A 15,535-nucleotide genomic window follows, 5' to 3' on the forward strand; every position below is an offset into this window, starting at 1 on the left:
ATGAAAGCACATTCTGGTATAGTGATAAAACTCATCAGTGTAAAGAGAAATGCCTTCTTTCTTTCTAAGCTTACTGTTACGAGGAACATAAATGGTAAGGATTTGGGATTACTGGGTTTTTATTTCCCACAAATTCAATGTGCAAGCAAGAATAAATTCATGTCAATGATATAATCAAGAGAAAACCGAAGGCAATAATATTCTGAACAACTCATCTAAAGAAATGGAAAAGTACCCAGGAGAATGACAGGAGAGGACAATATTCTACATAGCAATATTTTAAGATTTAAAGCAACAGTGAGCAAAAGGAAGTCATTCTTTGATCTACAAGAAATACAAATTTCTACCTCTTTGGGTTCAACTTCTAGACCTATCACTGTTATGACTTTGGATGTAACAATTACTTGGGTCTCAGTTTCCCTCTCTTCTAAATAAGAAAAACATCACTTACCACACAGGAAGGATGTATGATAAAATAAAAAAATTCACATGAATAGGCTTTCAGTTCTCCCGAAGAAAGCTATGAATCCTTAAGTACGAACCTGAAAAGCTAATTAAAAATAAGATGACCATATCAAAATTATGTCTGAAACATGCAGTGGCCTAGAGATTCCCTGAGATCATTATCAGCTATCAATTCTACCCCCAATAATAGAATTCATACTCAAGCTGGGTGTGTAGGGCAAATGTGGTCTGAATGATCAAACAAGATCATTTATTAGTACGTTAACATAGAGACGGGCCAGGTGCAGCGGCTCACGCCCGTAATCCCAGCACTTTGGGAGGCTGAGGTGGACAGATCACAAGGTCAGGAGTTTGAGACCAGCCTGGCCAATATGGTGAAACCCCACCTCTACTAAAAATACAAAAATGAACTGGGTGTGGTGGCACTCGCCTGTAGTCCCAGCCACTCGGGAGGCTGAGGCAGAAGAATCGCTTGAACCCGGGAGGCGGAGACTGCAGTGAGCCGAGATCATGCCACTGCACTCCAGCCTGGGTGACAGAGCGAGACTCCATCTTAAAAAAAAAAAAGAGAGAAAATAAATTAAACAGCTTATTCAGTGTCATATTGATTTGATATAACCTAAAAACACTTGATCTGAAATGATAACATTCTCTTGGTGTTTACCTTTAAAAAATATATTTGGAACTGGTTGCTCAGAAGATATAAAACCACTGAACAATAGTAACTACAGGCTGTTAATAATTAAAGTTGGGTTAAACACATACATATACACAAGGGGGCTACTTCTCTGGTGTATAAAATAATCTATAGCAAATTTTAAAGCTTAGAAGTCTTAAAGTAATAGATGATGATAACCTTTTCTTTTTTTCCTTTTTCTTTTTTTTGAGACGGAGTCTCACTCTGTCGCCCAGGCTAGAGTCCAGTGGCACAATCATGGCTCATTTCAACCTGGGTCTCCCACCAGACTCAAGCAATCCTCCCACCTCTGCCCCCGAGTAGCTGGGACTACAGGTGTGTGCCACTACACCTGACTAATTTTTGTTATTTTTTTTTTGTAGAGACAGGGTTTCGCCATGTTGCCCAGGCTCATCTTGAACTCCCACGCTCAAGCAATTTGCCTGCCCTGGGCTCTCAAAGTGTTGGGATTACAGGCGTGAGCCACCACACCTGGCTAATATTAACCAATATTTATTGAATGATATATGCAAATCATTATGCTTAGCACCAGAAATACAAAGAAGTATTAGACTTAACATTCCTGTCCTACAATTTAGACTGCAAACGGTGGCCAAATAATTCGGCCACAGCATTGAACAAACTAATGAGTATTACATACAACCAGTTTTAAAAGACTAGTAGTAGGAATTAAACATAGTGAAAAAGGAAAAACCAAAGCCTGGGAACACATCTTAACATTTTATCTTATGACTTGTCTCATCTTTTACAGCAGCTTACATTTTTTTAAACAGCAGGCATAACATCTGAGTGGAGGTTTACAGAAACTACAGAAGGCAGGGCTGATGTTCACCCTGTATTTCAGATGAGGAAAGTGAAGCTTTCAAAGAGGTTACACAACTCACTTAAGATCGCAGTTCAGAGAGCTAGCTTGCCGACTTTGTCCAGAGCTCACTTCTACTACACTAAATTCTAAATTATCAGTGCTAAAGTGAGAACTCGAAGGGACCTCAGAAATCTAATGGAGTGTTTCCTAACCAACCTGATAAACTCTCTGGGGTATACATTAAAAACACAATCCCAGGACCCACTGCAGACCTACTAAATAAGTTATAGGAGAGAGGTTTTGTATTTTAACAAGAGCCTCCAAGAAGTGATTCTAATGATTAGTTATGCTTAGAAAACAGTGTTCTATGTCTGTATATCCAGTATGCCAGACATTTGGCTACTTAAATTTACATTGATTATAACAGCAAAATTAAAAATTGAGTTCTTCAATTTTTAGTTCCACCAGTTACATTTCAAGTGCTCAACAGCCACATGTGGCTAGTGGCTATCATAACTGGACAGCAAAGATATAGGAAATTTCCATCATTGCAGAAAGTTCTATTGGATTAAGCTGATACTAGACTAACCCTTCAACTGCCATGAGAAAATGGAGGCACAGGATCTTGTCCAAGGGCCATGGAGCTAGTCAGTGGCAGAATTGTGACATCAACCTCACTGCCTGCACCCCTCCTATTGTATCACCTCATTCTATCTCATATTCAGGGTTTGTTCAAATTGGAATTATTTCCTTTTCACCTTTTATTGTGGGTTCCAGCAAAGCAAGAAGAGAAATCCTAAATTGGCAGGTAAAAAAATCCTTAAGCCAAGGTTTATTAAAAAATGATTAAATCTATCTGCAATTTTTGCATGAAATCAAAAGTCATCTTGCACAGTTAAGAATACTGTGGTGTTAAGAGACATATCTTAGCTTGTTTTAAGTGTTGTAAGTCCTTTCTCTTTTATTGTCCTGATGTTTTTATTCTTTCTTGAATTTTGAAACCCTCAGACTAATGATACATAAGTGTGAAAGGTTATATCTTATTTAGCAAACATTTTAAAGATGAAAAGCTGAGAAACAGAGAGCAACCCAAAAAATGTCACTTGTCTAATTTTAGAATGTGGTTACTCAGACTACTGAGCACTCTTGGCTTTTAGTAATTCAGTGGTTTAGTATTTATACTAATATGTTGTTTTCACTTTTAAACTATAGCTTATATTTTCCTTTGACCACTGTTACATTTGAAAACAACTTAAAATGTTGTTTTAATTTTCAACATAATTGAGGGACTAAAAGCAGCACTAGAACATCTAGAAAGGTTTAGATAATAAGGTCAACATATAACCAGCTTTAAAGAATATGGCAGCGTCTTAAAAATAAAACCAGTTGTTCCTGTCTAGTATGTTTAGAATGCAGATGTCTCCAAAGTCAGTCAACTTAAGTCATGACAGTTCATGTTTAAAGTAAGCAGGAAAACGACTTGGAACTCCTTATTAATTAAAATGTTAAAAACACTATTTTTACAGCTCTACTGATCCTTTTTCATAAGCTGAATTCTAGTGAGTAGATTTAGAGGAAATATTTTATGTCAAACATTACATAAAGTTAGCAACTGGATGGTTAAAAAGCATGACGCAACAACGTAAGGCACTATGAACAAATACTTATTCAAGACAGATGTTGCCATAATTTGCCAGGTACTCCCAAACATTCAGTATGGGGTTCTAGATAGACAGAAGCTACTTGTTATTCAGAGAAGGAGGTGGTGCAAAAAAAAAAAAAAAAAAAAGCACAGCTATTCTCTTTCTAAACACTCTGGTGTTGAGGTGAACAAATGAAAAATAACAGTCTAAGTACACAAGAGCAAAGCAACAGTCTCTAAGTTATAAGAGGAGGAGAGAAAAATTGAGTCTAACCTTTTAAATAGGAGACTGGGACTTAAGGTGAAATTTATTTGCTGGCTTTTAAATCAGATGCATTATTTCTACATTATACCTGTTATGTCTTGACCCCCACTTCACCACATTAGAGAGTAACAGGTATATCCAAGATTCTTAGGCCAATAAAACTACTTTTGGAGGCAGCATAGCTCACCAAATGAAGGAGAATGTTAGAAAAACACCCAGTGACAATAGTTGCAACTATCTCAACCACCCAGTGATAAGTACTGGTGCATGCTAGTATAAGGAGAATTAAAAATATTGTAAACTCTAAACAAGTATTAAAATGGTTCGTAAATTTCAAATCTCATAAAAGATAGTTACTTTAAAAAAAAAAAAAGGAGTAAAAGCATTTGGAAGAGGGGCCCTTGGAGGAAAGACTAGCTTCCGAGGAACACAGGTCAAATACGGGTGGGGGTGGTAATCATCTAATCATCCCTCGATCAGGTGATGCTTCTAACAGCTTCCCTACCATCCCTAAGAGACAGTTTTAGACATCCTTAGGAGAAGTGATTTAGGTAACAAGGAAATGTGTTTTGTGATACAAGAACCACGGAGATGACGCTGAAATTTCTAACTTCAAAAAGATGCACTCATGGGAGAATACAGGCACGAAATTCCCATATTGTAATTCTTTAGCTTCCTGTAGAAAAACATCTTCAGGCATGTAAGCCAGCACACTTGACACTGACCCAGCAAAGTTTTCGGCTAGCCCTCACTATCTCTCAACCCCCCCTTCCTCCACTTCCCTGCTGTTCTTTCCTGGCACAGAAAATATAGGCCAATGAGCAGTGGGTGGGTGAGGAGGATGTGAGAAAAAATTTGAGAAGTAAAAAAAGGAGCAACTTAACCAGGACATGAATGAGACTGAAGGGTCTAATAAGGGTAGGCAGACAACAATTAGAACTACTGAAACATGGGCTTTCCTGGCCTGAGCGCTCAGTTCTTTTAGAGGTGTAAGCAGGATCAGACTACCTACCACTTGTCAGAGAGGCTGCAGAGGGGACGGCTGCTTTGGATGACCTCTAATGTCTCTTCCGACTCTGAAACGTTAGGATTCTTATTTCACAAAGGAGAACGCAATGGTCACAGAAGCCCACCAACCTGAAACCCTTTTAAATATGCAGCCTTGGAGGCTGCTTCCCAAACACCACTCCCACCTCTCCCGCACGTGCCCACCCCGCCCCCTTTCAATATTTCCACCTCCACGTGCAAACCGCCTCGCGGCACTGGCCCCAAGGCAGATAGACACCTTCCCCTGCAAAGCACCAAAACTACGCTCCCCCTCCCCGCCAAGAAGAGAGGACTACTCCGCTCTCCCACCCCGGGTGGCTAAAAAAGGAAAAGTCTCGGATCCAGCCTTTCCCCCCTAGCCAGAGCAGGGGGCGGGGGCAGGACGCAGAGAAAAACTTTCTTCTCGAATTTTTCTTCCAAAGGGTGGAGGAGATGGAGAGAACCCCGACGAGTCCAGGGCTGACGGGGTGGGGGGAGGGGAACCCCTGAACCGTTTAACGGCTGGAAGGGGGAGGGGGGCTCCGGAGGTTGAGGGGGCGTGGGATGGAGAAGCAGGCCAGGGAGCGGGGTCAGGGAGCTGCGGGGTTCCTGGGGTCGGGGAGCTGCAGGCGTCCCCCCCACCTGGCACACAAAGCGGCTGCCGCGCTCGGCTCTCACCAGATCCTTTGTGTTTTCCATCAGGGCCTCATGGGTAGGGGTTGTCCGTGCTCCCCGAGCCCGCGGCGCCCCCTCCCCGGGCTGGGGGCAGGTGCCTCTCCCCGGGACTGCGGCGACTACACGGGGCCCCCGGCTGGGCCCAGACCGGTGGCGGCTGCAGCAGCCCCCGGATTTCCCCCCTTTAACTCGGGTGGCCCCAGGATATCAACAACATTAGCATAGCCCTCCCTCCCCAGCGCGCCTGCGCCGTGACCCGCGCCCCGATTGGCCCACTTCCCCACATACCCTCCTCTCTCGCTTCCAGCGTGGGACCCTCTGCAGGCTCCGTACTCCACGGACCGTACCAAGACGAAGGGAGGAAAGCGTATTGGGGCTTGTGTCCAGTGGTTAAAGTCAAGAGGAAAAGCAGAAGTTCCATTCAGCCGTCCCAGTGTATAATCGGGCTTTCTCGCGCTCCTTTCAATGTTGCAGCTGCGAAGTTGTGTTGGAAAAATTTTCCACTCCAGTCACGCCGCTTCCCCCTACACCCGGAAGATTGGCCCTCCCGGAGGAACTCCCACACGGGGCGGAGCTGGGGAGGGGAGTGGGAGTTACGTAGAGGGAGGGAGTGCTGGTCACGTGGCAAGAGGCTGCGCAGGCTCCTTCCGGCCCTCGGGGCTTCGGCGGCGGCGGCCAGCGAGGCGCCTGGGCGCATGCGCAGCGAGGTTCCACGTGAGCGCCTGCGTTTCTCCTCAAACCTAACGATGCCGCCGGAACGGAGGAAGCGAATGAAACTGGACCGGAGAACCCGAGCGAAGCCGAAGCGGAAGCCCGGAATGAGGCCGGACTGGAAAGCCGGAGCGGCGCCAGGCGGGCCTCCCCAAAAGCCTGCCCCTTCATCCCAGCGGAAACCGCCGGCCCGGCCAAGCGCGGCGGCCGCTGCGATTGCAGTCGCGGCGGCGGAGGAGGAGAGACGGCTCCGGCAGCGGAACCGCCTGACGCTGGAGGAGGACAAACCGGCCGTGGAGCGGTGCTTGGAGGAGCTGGTCTTCGGCGACGTCGAGAACGACGAGGACGCGTTGCTGCGGCGTCTGCGGGGCCCGAGGGTGAGGGAGGCCGCGGCGCGCAGGCTGGGCGCACTCGGGCGGGGCGCGCGGTGGGCGGTGAAGCTCCGGGGGGCGGAGCCTGGGCGACCTGCGGCGGCGGGGAGCGCTCAGGTGGGCGGGAGCCCGAGAACGCGGGCGCGGAGGGTCGCAGCTGCGGGTCCCTCGCCTCCCTTCTCCAGACTGAAAGTGCCTGGAGGACGGGGACCGCGTCTTTCTCCGCCCCCGGAGGCGCCGCTGCTCGGGTATCTGCGAACTGTGGTCGTGAGCATCTTTCGCTGCTGCTCGACTCCGGTAGCCTCTTCCCAAACTGAGGGTGGTCTTTTGATCGCCTGCCTCAATTCCTCGTGATTCAGGAATTCGATGTCGTTGATGGAATCCATTCGTGGGCACGGGCCTGGGCATGTGCGCTGTAACTATCTCCCTATGTGACTATGAGACCCACCATGTTTTGAGAATGATCGTATATTTCGTTCATTTAGCCAATATCGGTGAACCTGTTGGTTGCCAGATACCCTTTCTGGCAATGGCAAATCCTGCGTGGTTGATCATACTTTTTGCACACATGTTGCTATCCCTTTAATTCTATACCAGGCTTTTCTTGAGAGAGTCCCAGACATTGTTCTAGGCACTGGAGGAGACACAGCAATGGAAAAAACTGACAAATAATCCCTGCCTCTTGGCGCTTGTGTGCTAGTGGCAGAGACAAGACAAATGAGATAAACGAGTAAACTTAAGGTTTGTTGGTGACAAGTGCTGAAGAGAAAAAAGGACATTCGGGAAAGGGAGATGAGCGTGTGTAGAGGAGGCCTGTGAAATTTTAGATAAAGGGGGCAGAGGAAAGCTCACCGAGAATTACCCAGGCCATGTTTATTACACAAATGCTGACCTAGCTAATGTCAGCTGCTTACCAGAGCCGCCTTCGGGTGCTTGTGGGAGAAGTGGCAGCAATCTGTTTGGGAAGTACAGAACTATTACTGGAAACATGCTGAACTGTGTGACAATTTTGTCGTCTGGAAAAGGAACAGTGTACGGAGGTGGGAGCTGTTGGGTTTGAAGGCTATTAGACTGGTAGTAGAGCGAGTTGAAACCACTTGCACATTTCTGTTATTGGTTTTGGCAAGCTCAAACTCACTTCAAAGGGTATTCTGTGGTCTAGGTTTAGATTTTTTTTTTTTTAAGACTCGCCCTATCGCCCAGGCTGGAGTGCAGTGGCGCCATCTCGGCTCACTGCAACCTCCGCCTCCCTGGTTCAAGCGATTCTCCTGCCTCAGCCTCTGGAGTAGCTGGCATTACAGGCGTGCGCCACCACGCCTGGCTAATTTTTTTTTTTGTATCTTTAGTAGAAACGGGGTTTCGCCATCTTGGCCAGGCTGGTCTCAAACTCCTGACCTCGTGATCCGCCCGTCTCGGCCTCCCAAAGTGCTGGGACCACAAGTGTGAGCCACCGCACCCGGCCTAGGTTTAGATTTGATAGTATAAACTTTATGGTATAAATTTATAACTTTAGAATTTAGATTTGATGGTATAAATATATTTATTTTTTACTTACTTAGAGATAAGGTCTAACTCTGTCACCCAGACTGCAGTGCAGTGGCACCTATTAGTCTTCCAGCTCCCTTTTGCTAATAGTAACTGGTTGCTCTTCTTGTTGGTCACAGATAAATTACACCTGCACAATTCTCCGAGCACTTTAAGCCCAGAAGTCAGCTTCATCCTCGTAGGCTCAAGTGATCCTCCTGCCTCCGCCTCCCAAGTAGCCAGCTGGGGCCACAGGTGCACACCACACACCCAGCTAAATTTAAAAATTTTCTGTAGAGACGAGGTCTCCCTATGTTGCCCAGGCTGGACTCGAACTCCTGGGCCCAAGCAGTCCTCCCACCTTGACCTCCCAAAGTGTTGGGATTACAGGCATGAGGCACTGCGCTCTCTGCTGGTATAAAGTTTCTTAAGGAGGTAGGGGATCAAAAACAGATCAGGAAAATGGGGATATCTTTGACTCTAGTTTGCTTCCGGTCCTGTAATTTCTGTAGTTCTGACATTTCTCCTCCTTTTTTCATCTGCAGACTCATTTTTTGTTCTTGTCTTACTTGATGTTTTCCTTTCTGCTGTTGAGTGTTGACTTTTTCTCCTTGACTGTTCCATCTTGCTTCACCTGTCCAGCCAGTGGTGCTGTTCTCTGATTTCTCCATTTTCTGCCTCTGTCTCCAGCATTTGCAATGGTAGCATTCTATCCCATTATTTCACCAGAGAGTGGTAGAAAAAACATTCTATAAGCCGTTTAGCTATAAGGCCTATGTGTCTGCAGTCATGGGATAGGAAAATCTCAGTGCTTGAGGGTGTTTTGTCTGCTGTAGGTTCAAGGACATGAAGACTCGGGTGACTCAGAAGTGGAGAATGAAGCAAAAGATAATTTTCCACCTCAAAAGAAGCCAGTTTGGGTGGATGAAGAAGATGAAGATGAGGAAATGTAAGTTGCCTAACTTTTCTTCTGAATCCCTCTGGACACTTAAAAAAGTTATTTTGCAGATTTTAAAATCATTCTTTTTTTTTTTTTTTTTTTTTTTTTTTTTGAGACGGAGTCTCGCTCTGTCGCCTAGGCTGGAGTGCAGTGGCGGCAATCTCGGCTCACTGCAAGCTCCGCCTCCCGGGTTCACGCCATTCTCCTGCCTCAGCCTCTCCGAGTAGCTGGGACTACAGGCGCCCACCACCACGCCAGGCTAATTTTTTGTATTTTTAGTAGAGACGGGGTTTCACCGTGGTCTCGATCTCCTGACCTCGTGATCCGCCCGCCTCAGCCTCCCAAAGTGCTGGGATTACAAGCGTGAGCCACCGCACCCGGCTAAAATCATTCTTTTTACCAATTTGTGATTATGTGAAGATTTGAAAAATGTTTGAAAGTATGGAAAAGATCTTTCATGGTTCCTAATCCCACCACCGAGGGAGAACTGCTGTTAGCATGTTGTCACACTTCTGTCTCAGTCTCCTCTTTGCTGTATCCAGTAGCTAAGAGAATACAGTGTTTGAAGTCAAATCTCAATTTGCCTTCTCATTTGGCCAGTTTCTAATTGACCATGGGCAGTTTGGAACCTACATTTTTTCCTTTGTGAAATGGGCACAGTGATAGTAACTAGATCAGAAGTTTGTTGGGATTAAACGAAATAGTACATGTAGAGCTTTTAGCACAGTGCCTGAAACTGAGTAAAGGCTAAAAAGAAGGTAGCTCACGCCATAGGAACTGTCGTAGATGAGAATGTACTGTATGCTTGATTTAACGTTTTGACTTTTTCTACATGAAGTTACTTTGTAAACATTTCTCCCTACTTAAAAAAATAGACATTTTAAAATGGCTATGTTGTAGTCAATTATGTGAATTAACCATAATTTACGTGGCTATTGTTGGGTAGATTTTCTTTTCCCCCTTTTTTTTCTTAATTATTTTTTTTGAAACAGAGTCTTGCTGTTTCACCTAGGCTGGAGTGCAGTGGTGTGATCTTGGCTCACTGCAACCTCTGCCTCCCGGGTTCAAGCGATTCTCCTGCCTCAGCCTCCCAAGTAGCTGTGACTACAGGCGTGTGCCACCACACCTGGCTAATTTTTGTATTTTTAGTAGAGACAGAGTTAGACGGAGTTTTGCTACGTTGGCCAGGCTGGTCTTGAACTCCTGACCTCAAGTATACGCCCGTCTCTGCCTCCCAAAGTGCTGAGATTACAGGCGTGAACTGCTGTGCCCAGCCTTATTTTTCTCTTTAATGTGGCATTAATGTTTATCATCTCTTTATGAATAAACCTTTCTTTATTTTCTAATTTATTGCCTTAAGAAAGATTCTTTGAGGTAGAATTACTTGATCAAAGAGCACAGTTATTTGTAAGGCTCTTGATAAGTACTGCCAGACTGCATGCTATGAGGTTCTACCAGTTTGCCTTCCCATTGAAAGGTGTCAGTTTCAGTCCATTCTTAGACACAATGGTTCTTTTTTTTTTTTTTCAGACTTTGTCAGTTTGGTGGTGGGTAATAGCTCTACCTAGTTTTGAGAAAACATTTTTGTGTTTAGTCATTGTCTTTTTTTTTTTTTTTTTTTTTTTTGAGACTCTCATCCTTTCATCCAGGCTGGAGTTCAGTGGCACGATCTTGGCTCACTGCAACCTCTGCCTCCCAGGTTCAAGTGATTCTCCTGCTTCAGCCTCCCAAGTAGCTGGGACTACAGGCACATGTCACCATGCCCAGCTAATTTTTGTATTTTTAGTGGAGACGGGGTTTTACCATGTTGGCCAGGCTGGTCTTGAACTGTTGACCTCAAGTGACCTGTTTGCCTTGGCCTCCCAAAGTGCTGGGGTTTACAGACATGAGCAACCACACCTGGCCTCGTTTGCTGTAACTATTCTTTATTACGTCCTTGTCTATTGGAGACTTTTTAAATAATCTTGGTATATTAGTTCCTGACATATCGAGAATTTCACACTTTTATATGTTAGATTTATTGTAGGTTTTCCCTAGCTTTCTGTGCATAGAAGTTTTAAATTTTTATATAGTCAAATCTGTGAATCTTTTCCTTCATTATTTTTACTGCTGTTTTTAATAGTAAGTAGTTCTTTAACAGAGAGAGACAAATGTTTACCTATATTTTTACTTCATAGTATTTTAAGGTTTGCTCTTTTTTTTTTTTTTTTTTTTGAGATGGAGTTTCACTCTTCTTGCCTCGGCTAGAGTTTAGTGGTGCGATCTTGGCTCACTGCAGCCTCTGCTTCCCAGGTTCAGGCGATTCACCTGCCTCAGCCTCCCGAGTAGATGGGATAACAGGCTCCTGCCACCACACTGGACTAATTTTGTGTTTTTAGTAGAGACGGGGTTCCACCACGTTGGCCGGGCTGGTCTCGAGCTCCCAACCTTCAGTGATCTGCCCGTGTCTGCCTCCCAAAGTGCTGGGATTGCAGGCATGAGCCACTGTGCCCGGCCTTTTTTTTTTTTTTTTTTTTTTTGAGACAGTCTCACTCTTTTGCCCAGGCTAGAGTGCAGTGGCACAATCTGGGCTCATTTCAACCTTTGCCTCCCGGGTTCAAGTGGTTCTTCTGCCTCAGCCTCCTGAGTACTGGGATTACAGGTGTGTGCCACCACGCCCAGCTAATTTCTGTATTTTTAGTAGAGATGGTGTTTCACCACGTTGGCCAAGATGGTCTCGATCTCTTGACCTCGTGATCCACCTGCCTCAGCCCCGCAAAGTGCTGGGATTACAGGCGTGAGCCACCACGCCGGGCCTAAGGTTTGCTCTTTGTATATTTAACTCTTTGATTTACCTGGGATTTATTTTGGAGAATTTCATAAACTGTATGTAGATAAGTCATGATGAATTTTCTCAAATAGTAGCTCTCCAAAGTGTAAACCAGATGATCTGAAATATTGGCGGCTACTTTTTTGTTTTAGGAAGAACAGAGAAGATGCATTTGAAATGTTCACATCTTAAAAATCTTGACCTATATTGTTTCATTAAACATTTTTCTCCAAGTGCTAAAAGCAGCAGCTATTTATATTAACTCTGTAAAAGTTATTTAAAATATGCTGTTCTGTTTTTGTAGGGTTGACATGATGAACAATCGGTTTCGGAAAGATATGATGAAAAATGCTAGTGAAAGTAAACTTTCGAAAGACAACCTTAAAAAGAGACTTAAAGAAGAGTAAGTGTCTTTTTTCATATGATTTACCAAGAGGTGTATATAACCAATGCCCAGTAACCGTAACCGCTTCTTGTGTAGTTTTCGATTTTGAAACAGTAAGAGGATTGCTATTGCGGGCAGTGACTAAATTTCTGTAGTTTTAGGGGAGAGGGGACAAAACACAAACACAAAGAAAATTTGGAAAAAAATTATCTTACCACTCAAATATGATCAGTGATGATATTGCTTACTTGTTCATTTGCATATGGTAAACCATAATTTTATAATATGAACATTTTCAAAAATTTAAATGGCTGCCACCTTGGTTCAATGGTTTTTAACATTTTGTCATATTTGCTTTATGTATTTGGGGGATGTGTGTGCTTTCCCAATGTATTTGAGAGTAAGGTACAGATAATGCGAAACAACTCATAAATTTGTTAGTGTGCATCTCTTAAGATTAAGGATGTTTTCCTTCGTATTCACAATACCATTGTCATACCTAAGAAAATTAACAGTTTATGGCTAGTGCATGTTAGTTTCTCCAATTGTTGTAAGGTGCATACATTTTATTTGGATTTTATGTCCTTTAAATTTATTTATTTATTTTTTTGAGATGGGATCTCACTCTGTCACCCAGGCCGAAATGGAGTGGTGCTGTCATGGCCCATTGCAACCTCTATCTCCTGGGCTCCCCATAGCTGGGACTACAGGCATGTACCACCTTAATTTTTAAAATTTTTTTGTAGAAACAGGGTCTCACTATGTTGCTCAGGCTGGTCTTGAGCTTCTGGGCTCAAGAAATCCTCCCACCTTAGCCACCCGAGTAGCTGGGACTACAGGTGTGTGCCACCATGCCCAGCTAATTTTTGTATTTTTTTGTAGAGATGAGGTTTTTCGCCATGTCGCCCAGGCTGGTCTTGAACTGGGCTCAAGTGATCTGCCCTTCTCGGCCTCCCAAAGTGCTGGGAATACAGACGTGAGCCACTGTGCTCAGCCATTACCTATCTTTTAAGTGTTCAGACCTGTTGTCTTGTAGAATATCCCACATTCTGAAATTTTAAGCCTCCTTTTTATGTTGAGGTGAAATTCACATAACAGTGTTAGCCATTTTAAAGTGTAAATTTGGTGGCATTTAGTATATTTAGAATGTTGTGGCAACACCTTTTCAATCTAGTTCTAAAACTTTTTTTTGTTTGTTTTTTTGTTTGTTTTTGGTTCTTAAACATTCCTATCACCTCAGAAGAAAACTCTCCGTTAGTCACTTTGCACTTTCTCTTCCCTCAATCTGATTATTTTTTCTTTGTGTTGTTTAACTTGTTCTGTCATCTGTATTTCCTGTTAAGTTGGGCTTAAAGTCTTGGTTAGAATTCAATTACGTATTTTGGTGAGGAGTATCTTAAGATGATGTGTACCAGATACTGCTCCTCAAAGTCCAACTGTATCAGTCTCTTTCAAGGCTGATCTTTTTCTCAGCTTTGTGTCAGGGTCTTATAAATGCCTTTAGGGGAAAATTCGTGTTGGTGATGGAGTTCATCTTGCTTATTTCCCTTCTCTGAGGGATCACAGTCCTATGCTGTCATCCAGTTTCCGAAAAAAGTTGTTTCATATACTTTGTCCAGGTTTCTAGTTGTTTATGGCTAGTGGGCTTAGTTTGGTGAGCTAGTCTGTACTTCTACATCAAAAAATTAAAACAACTCTTTGCCCTCTTCCAGGTACCAATTCTTAAGAACACAGCTATCATGCTTCTGTTAAAGCTTACTTTTTCCAGAGTGAAGTGATTCTGTTTTATTCAGATGATATATAATGAAGTTTTGTATATTCTTACCAGTCTGGTCAGTTTCTTTTAGACATGTTCTAGTGTGTAGTCTATGTACTGTGGCATAAACCACAAAGAGACTTCTTTACATAGTCCTGATATCCAGGATGTGTGGATACGAACAAATAAGACAACCATGTAACTAGATGGAAATAATTAACAAAAAATATGTATCCAGGACTAGTTGAAGTGGGCAGAGGTTCATGGAGGTTTCCAGTGCAGGCAGGTTGGGACTGTTCTGTGTGAGATAATAACTTCTGTCTGAAAGACAGTTACTTCTTGGGAAGAGAGTCCATACATATTCTCAAGGGTGATTCAACCTATATGCTTTAAATGTGTCAAGCTTTATGGACAGGTAGTGGTTGCCATACATTTATTCTTCAAATATTTTTGCTTAGATTCCAACATGCCATGGGAGGAGTACCTGCCTGGGCAGAGACTACTAAGCGGAAAACATCTTCAGATGGTGAGCGTTGATATCTCTGTTTAAATTAGTGCGTAAGTCCCTGTTCCTGTTTGTTATCATTTGAGCTTTCTTATGAGGCTCATTAAAACCTGGTATTTCTTGCCTGGCCCGGTAGCTCATGCCTGTAATCCCACTGCTTTGGGAGCCCTAGGTGGGTGGATTGCTTGAGTCCAGGAGTTTAAGACCAGACCAGGTGACATGGCGAAACCCCATCTCTACAAAAAATACAAAAATTAGCCAGGCCTGGTGGTGTGTTCCTGTAGTCCCGGCTACTCGGGAGGCTGAGGTGGGAGGATTGCTTGAGCCAGGGAAGACTAGGGTGCAGTAACCTGTGGTAAGTGCCACTGTACTCCAGCCGGGGTGACAGAGTGAGGCTCTGTCTCAAAAAAAAAAAAAAAAAAAAAAAAACCCCAAAAAATCTTTTTTGACTGTAGCTTTTAAATTTAACTTGTACCATGGCTATTTTCTGCTTTTTCGATCTTTTGAGTTTAGCTATTATAAATATGGATGGCTTAGCTAAAATCTGGTTTGTGTACTTGGAGTTACACGTTTTAGACTTGGAATTAACCTTTGAAATCTTGAGAGTCCAGAGTATATCCTCTCACATCATGTAGGAGCTCCTTCCTTAGCATCCTTGATGTCCGTAGAGCTTCAGTTTGATTATGACCAGCACCTCTGTCCCCTTTCTCCTTACCCTGTTAGTCCTCATGGTACGTAAATGCAGGGAGCCCATACAAAGAGCCAGTGTTTTATATAATTCTGTTAGAAAAGACAGTCTGTTATTAAGTAGAAATTGACTCTTTGTTTCTAGCCATTTGCTTTTAGAGGTTGAAGGAATCTTAGTGATGTGGCCTGACTTTATCCACTGCAGTAATCTTTTCTACATTATCCTCTGCTTAAATATATCAAATAATGTATTTTGTGTGTGTGTGTGTGTG

General features: G+C 43.6%; 2 protein-coding genes across 14 annotated transcripts in view; one reads left to right on the top strand and one right to left on the bottom strand.

Moving 5' to 3' along the window:
• LOC116463552 (MBT domain-containing protein 1) overlaps nt 1-6,371 on the bottom strand; it is an 85,525-nt gene extending 79,154 nt beyond the window's left edge. For 7 of the 12 annotated variants that reach the window (XR_004246713.2, XM_032146703.2, XM_032146701.2 and 4 more), the window contains exons 1-2: nt 5,864-6,371; nt 4,887-4,950 (exon numbers count right to left, since the gene is read on the bottom strand). Coding sequence is in view for 6 of the 12 variants with exons in the window: in XM_032146703.2 (XP_032002594.1) it covers nt 4,887-4,950; nt 5,864-5,996 (197 nt within the window). In the remaining 6 variants the exon portion in view is untranslated. Of the gene's footprint in view, nt 1-451; nt 551-4,886; nt 4,951-5,230; nt 5,346-5,578; nt 5,802-5,863 lie in introns of those variants that run through there. The other 5 variants (XM_058434707.1, XM_058434705.1, XM_058434708.1 and 2 more) reach the window with 3 other exon arrangements.
• Nucleotides 6,228-15,535, top strand: part of LOC116463553 (U3 small nucleolar RNA-associated protein 18 homolog) — a 35,166-nt gene continuing 25,858 nt past the window's right edge. For both annotated transcript variants that reach the window (XM_032146707.2, XM_058434709.1), the window contains exons 1-4: nt 6,228-6,663; nt 9,018-9,130; nt 12,235-12,333; nt 14,530-14,597. In XM_032146707.2, coding sequence (XP_032002598.1) covers nt 6,271-6,663; nt 9,018-9,130; nt 12,235-12,333; nt 14,530-14,597 — 673 coding nt within the window. In that variant the 5' untranslated portion in view covers nt 6,228-6,270. The remainder of the gene's footprint in view (nt 6,664-9,017; nt 9,131-12,234; nt 12,334-14,529; nt 14,598-15,535) is intronic.

The sequence above is a fragment of the Hylobates moloch genome, unplaced genomic scaffold (assembly GCF_009828535.3).
Source record: "Hylobates moloch isolate HMO894 unplaced genomic scaffold, HMol_V3 SCAFFOLD_41, whole genome shotgun sequence".
NCBI classification, from domain to species: Eukaryota; Metazoa; Chordata; class Mammalia; order Primates; family Hylobatidae; genus Hylobates; species Hylobates moloch.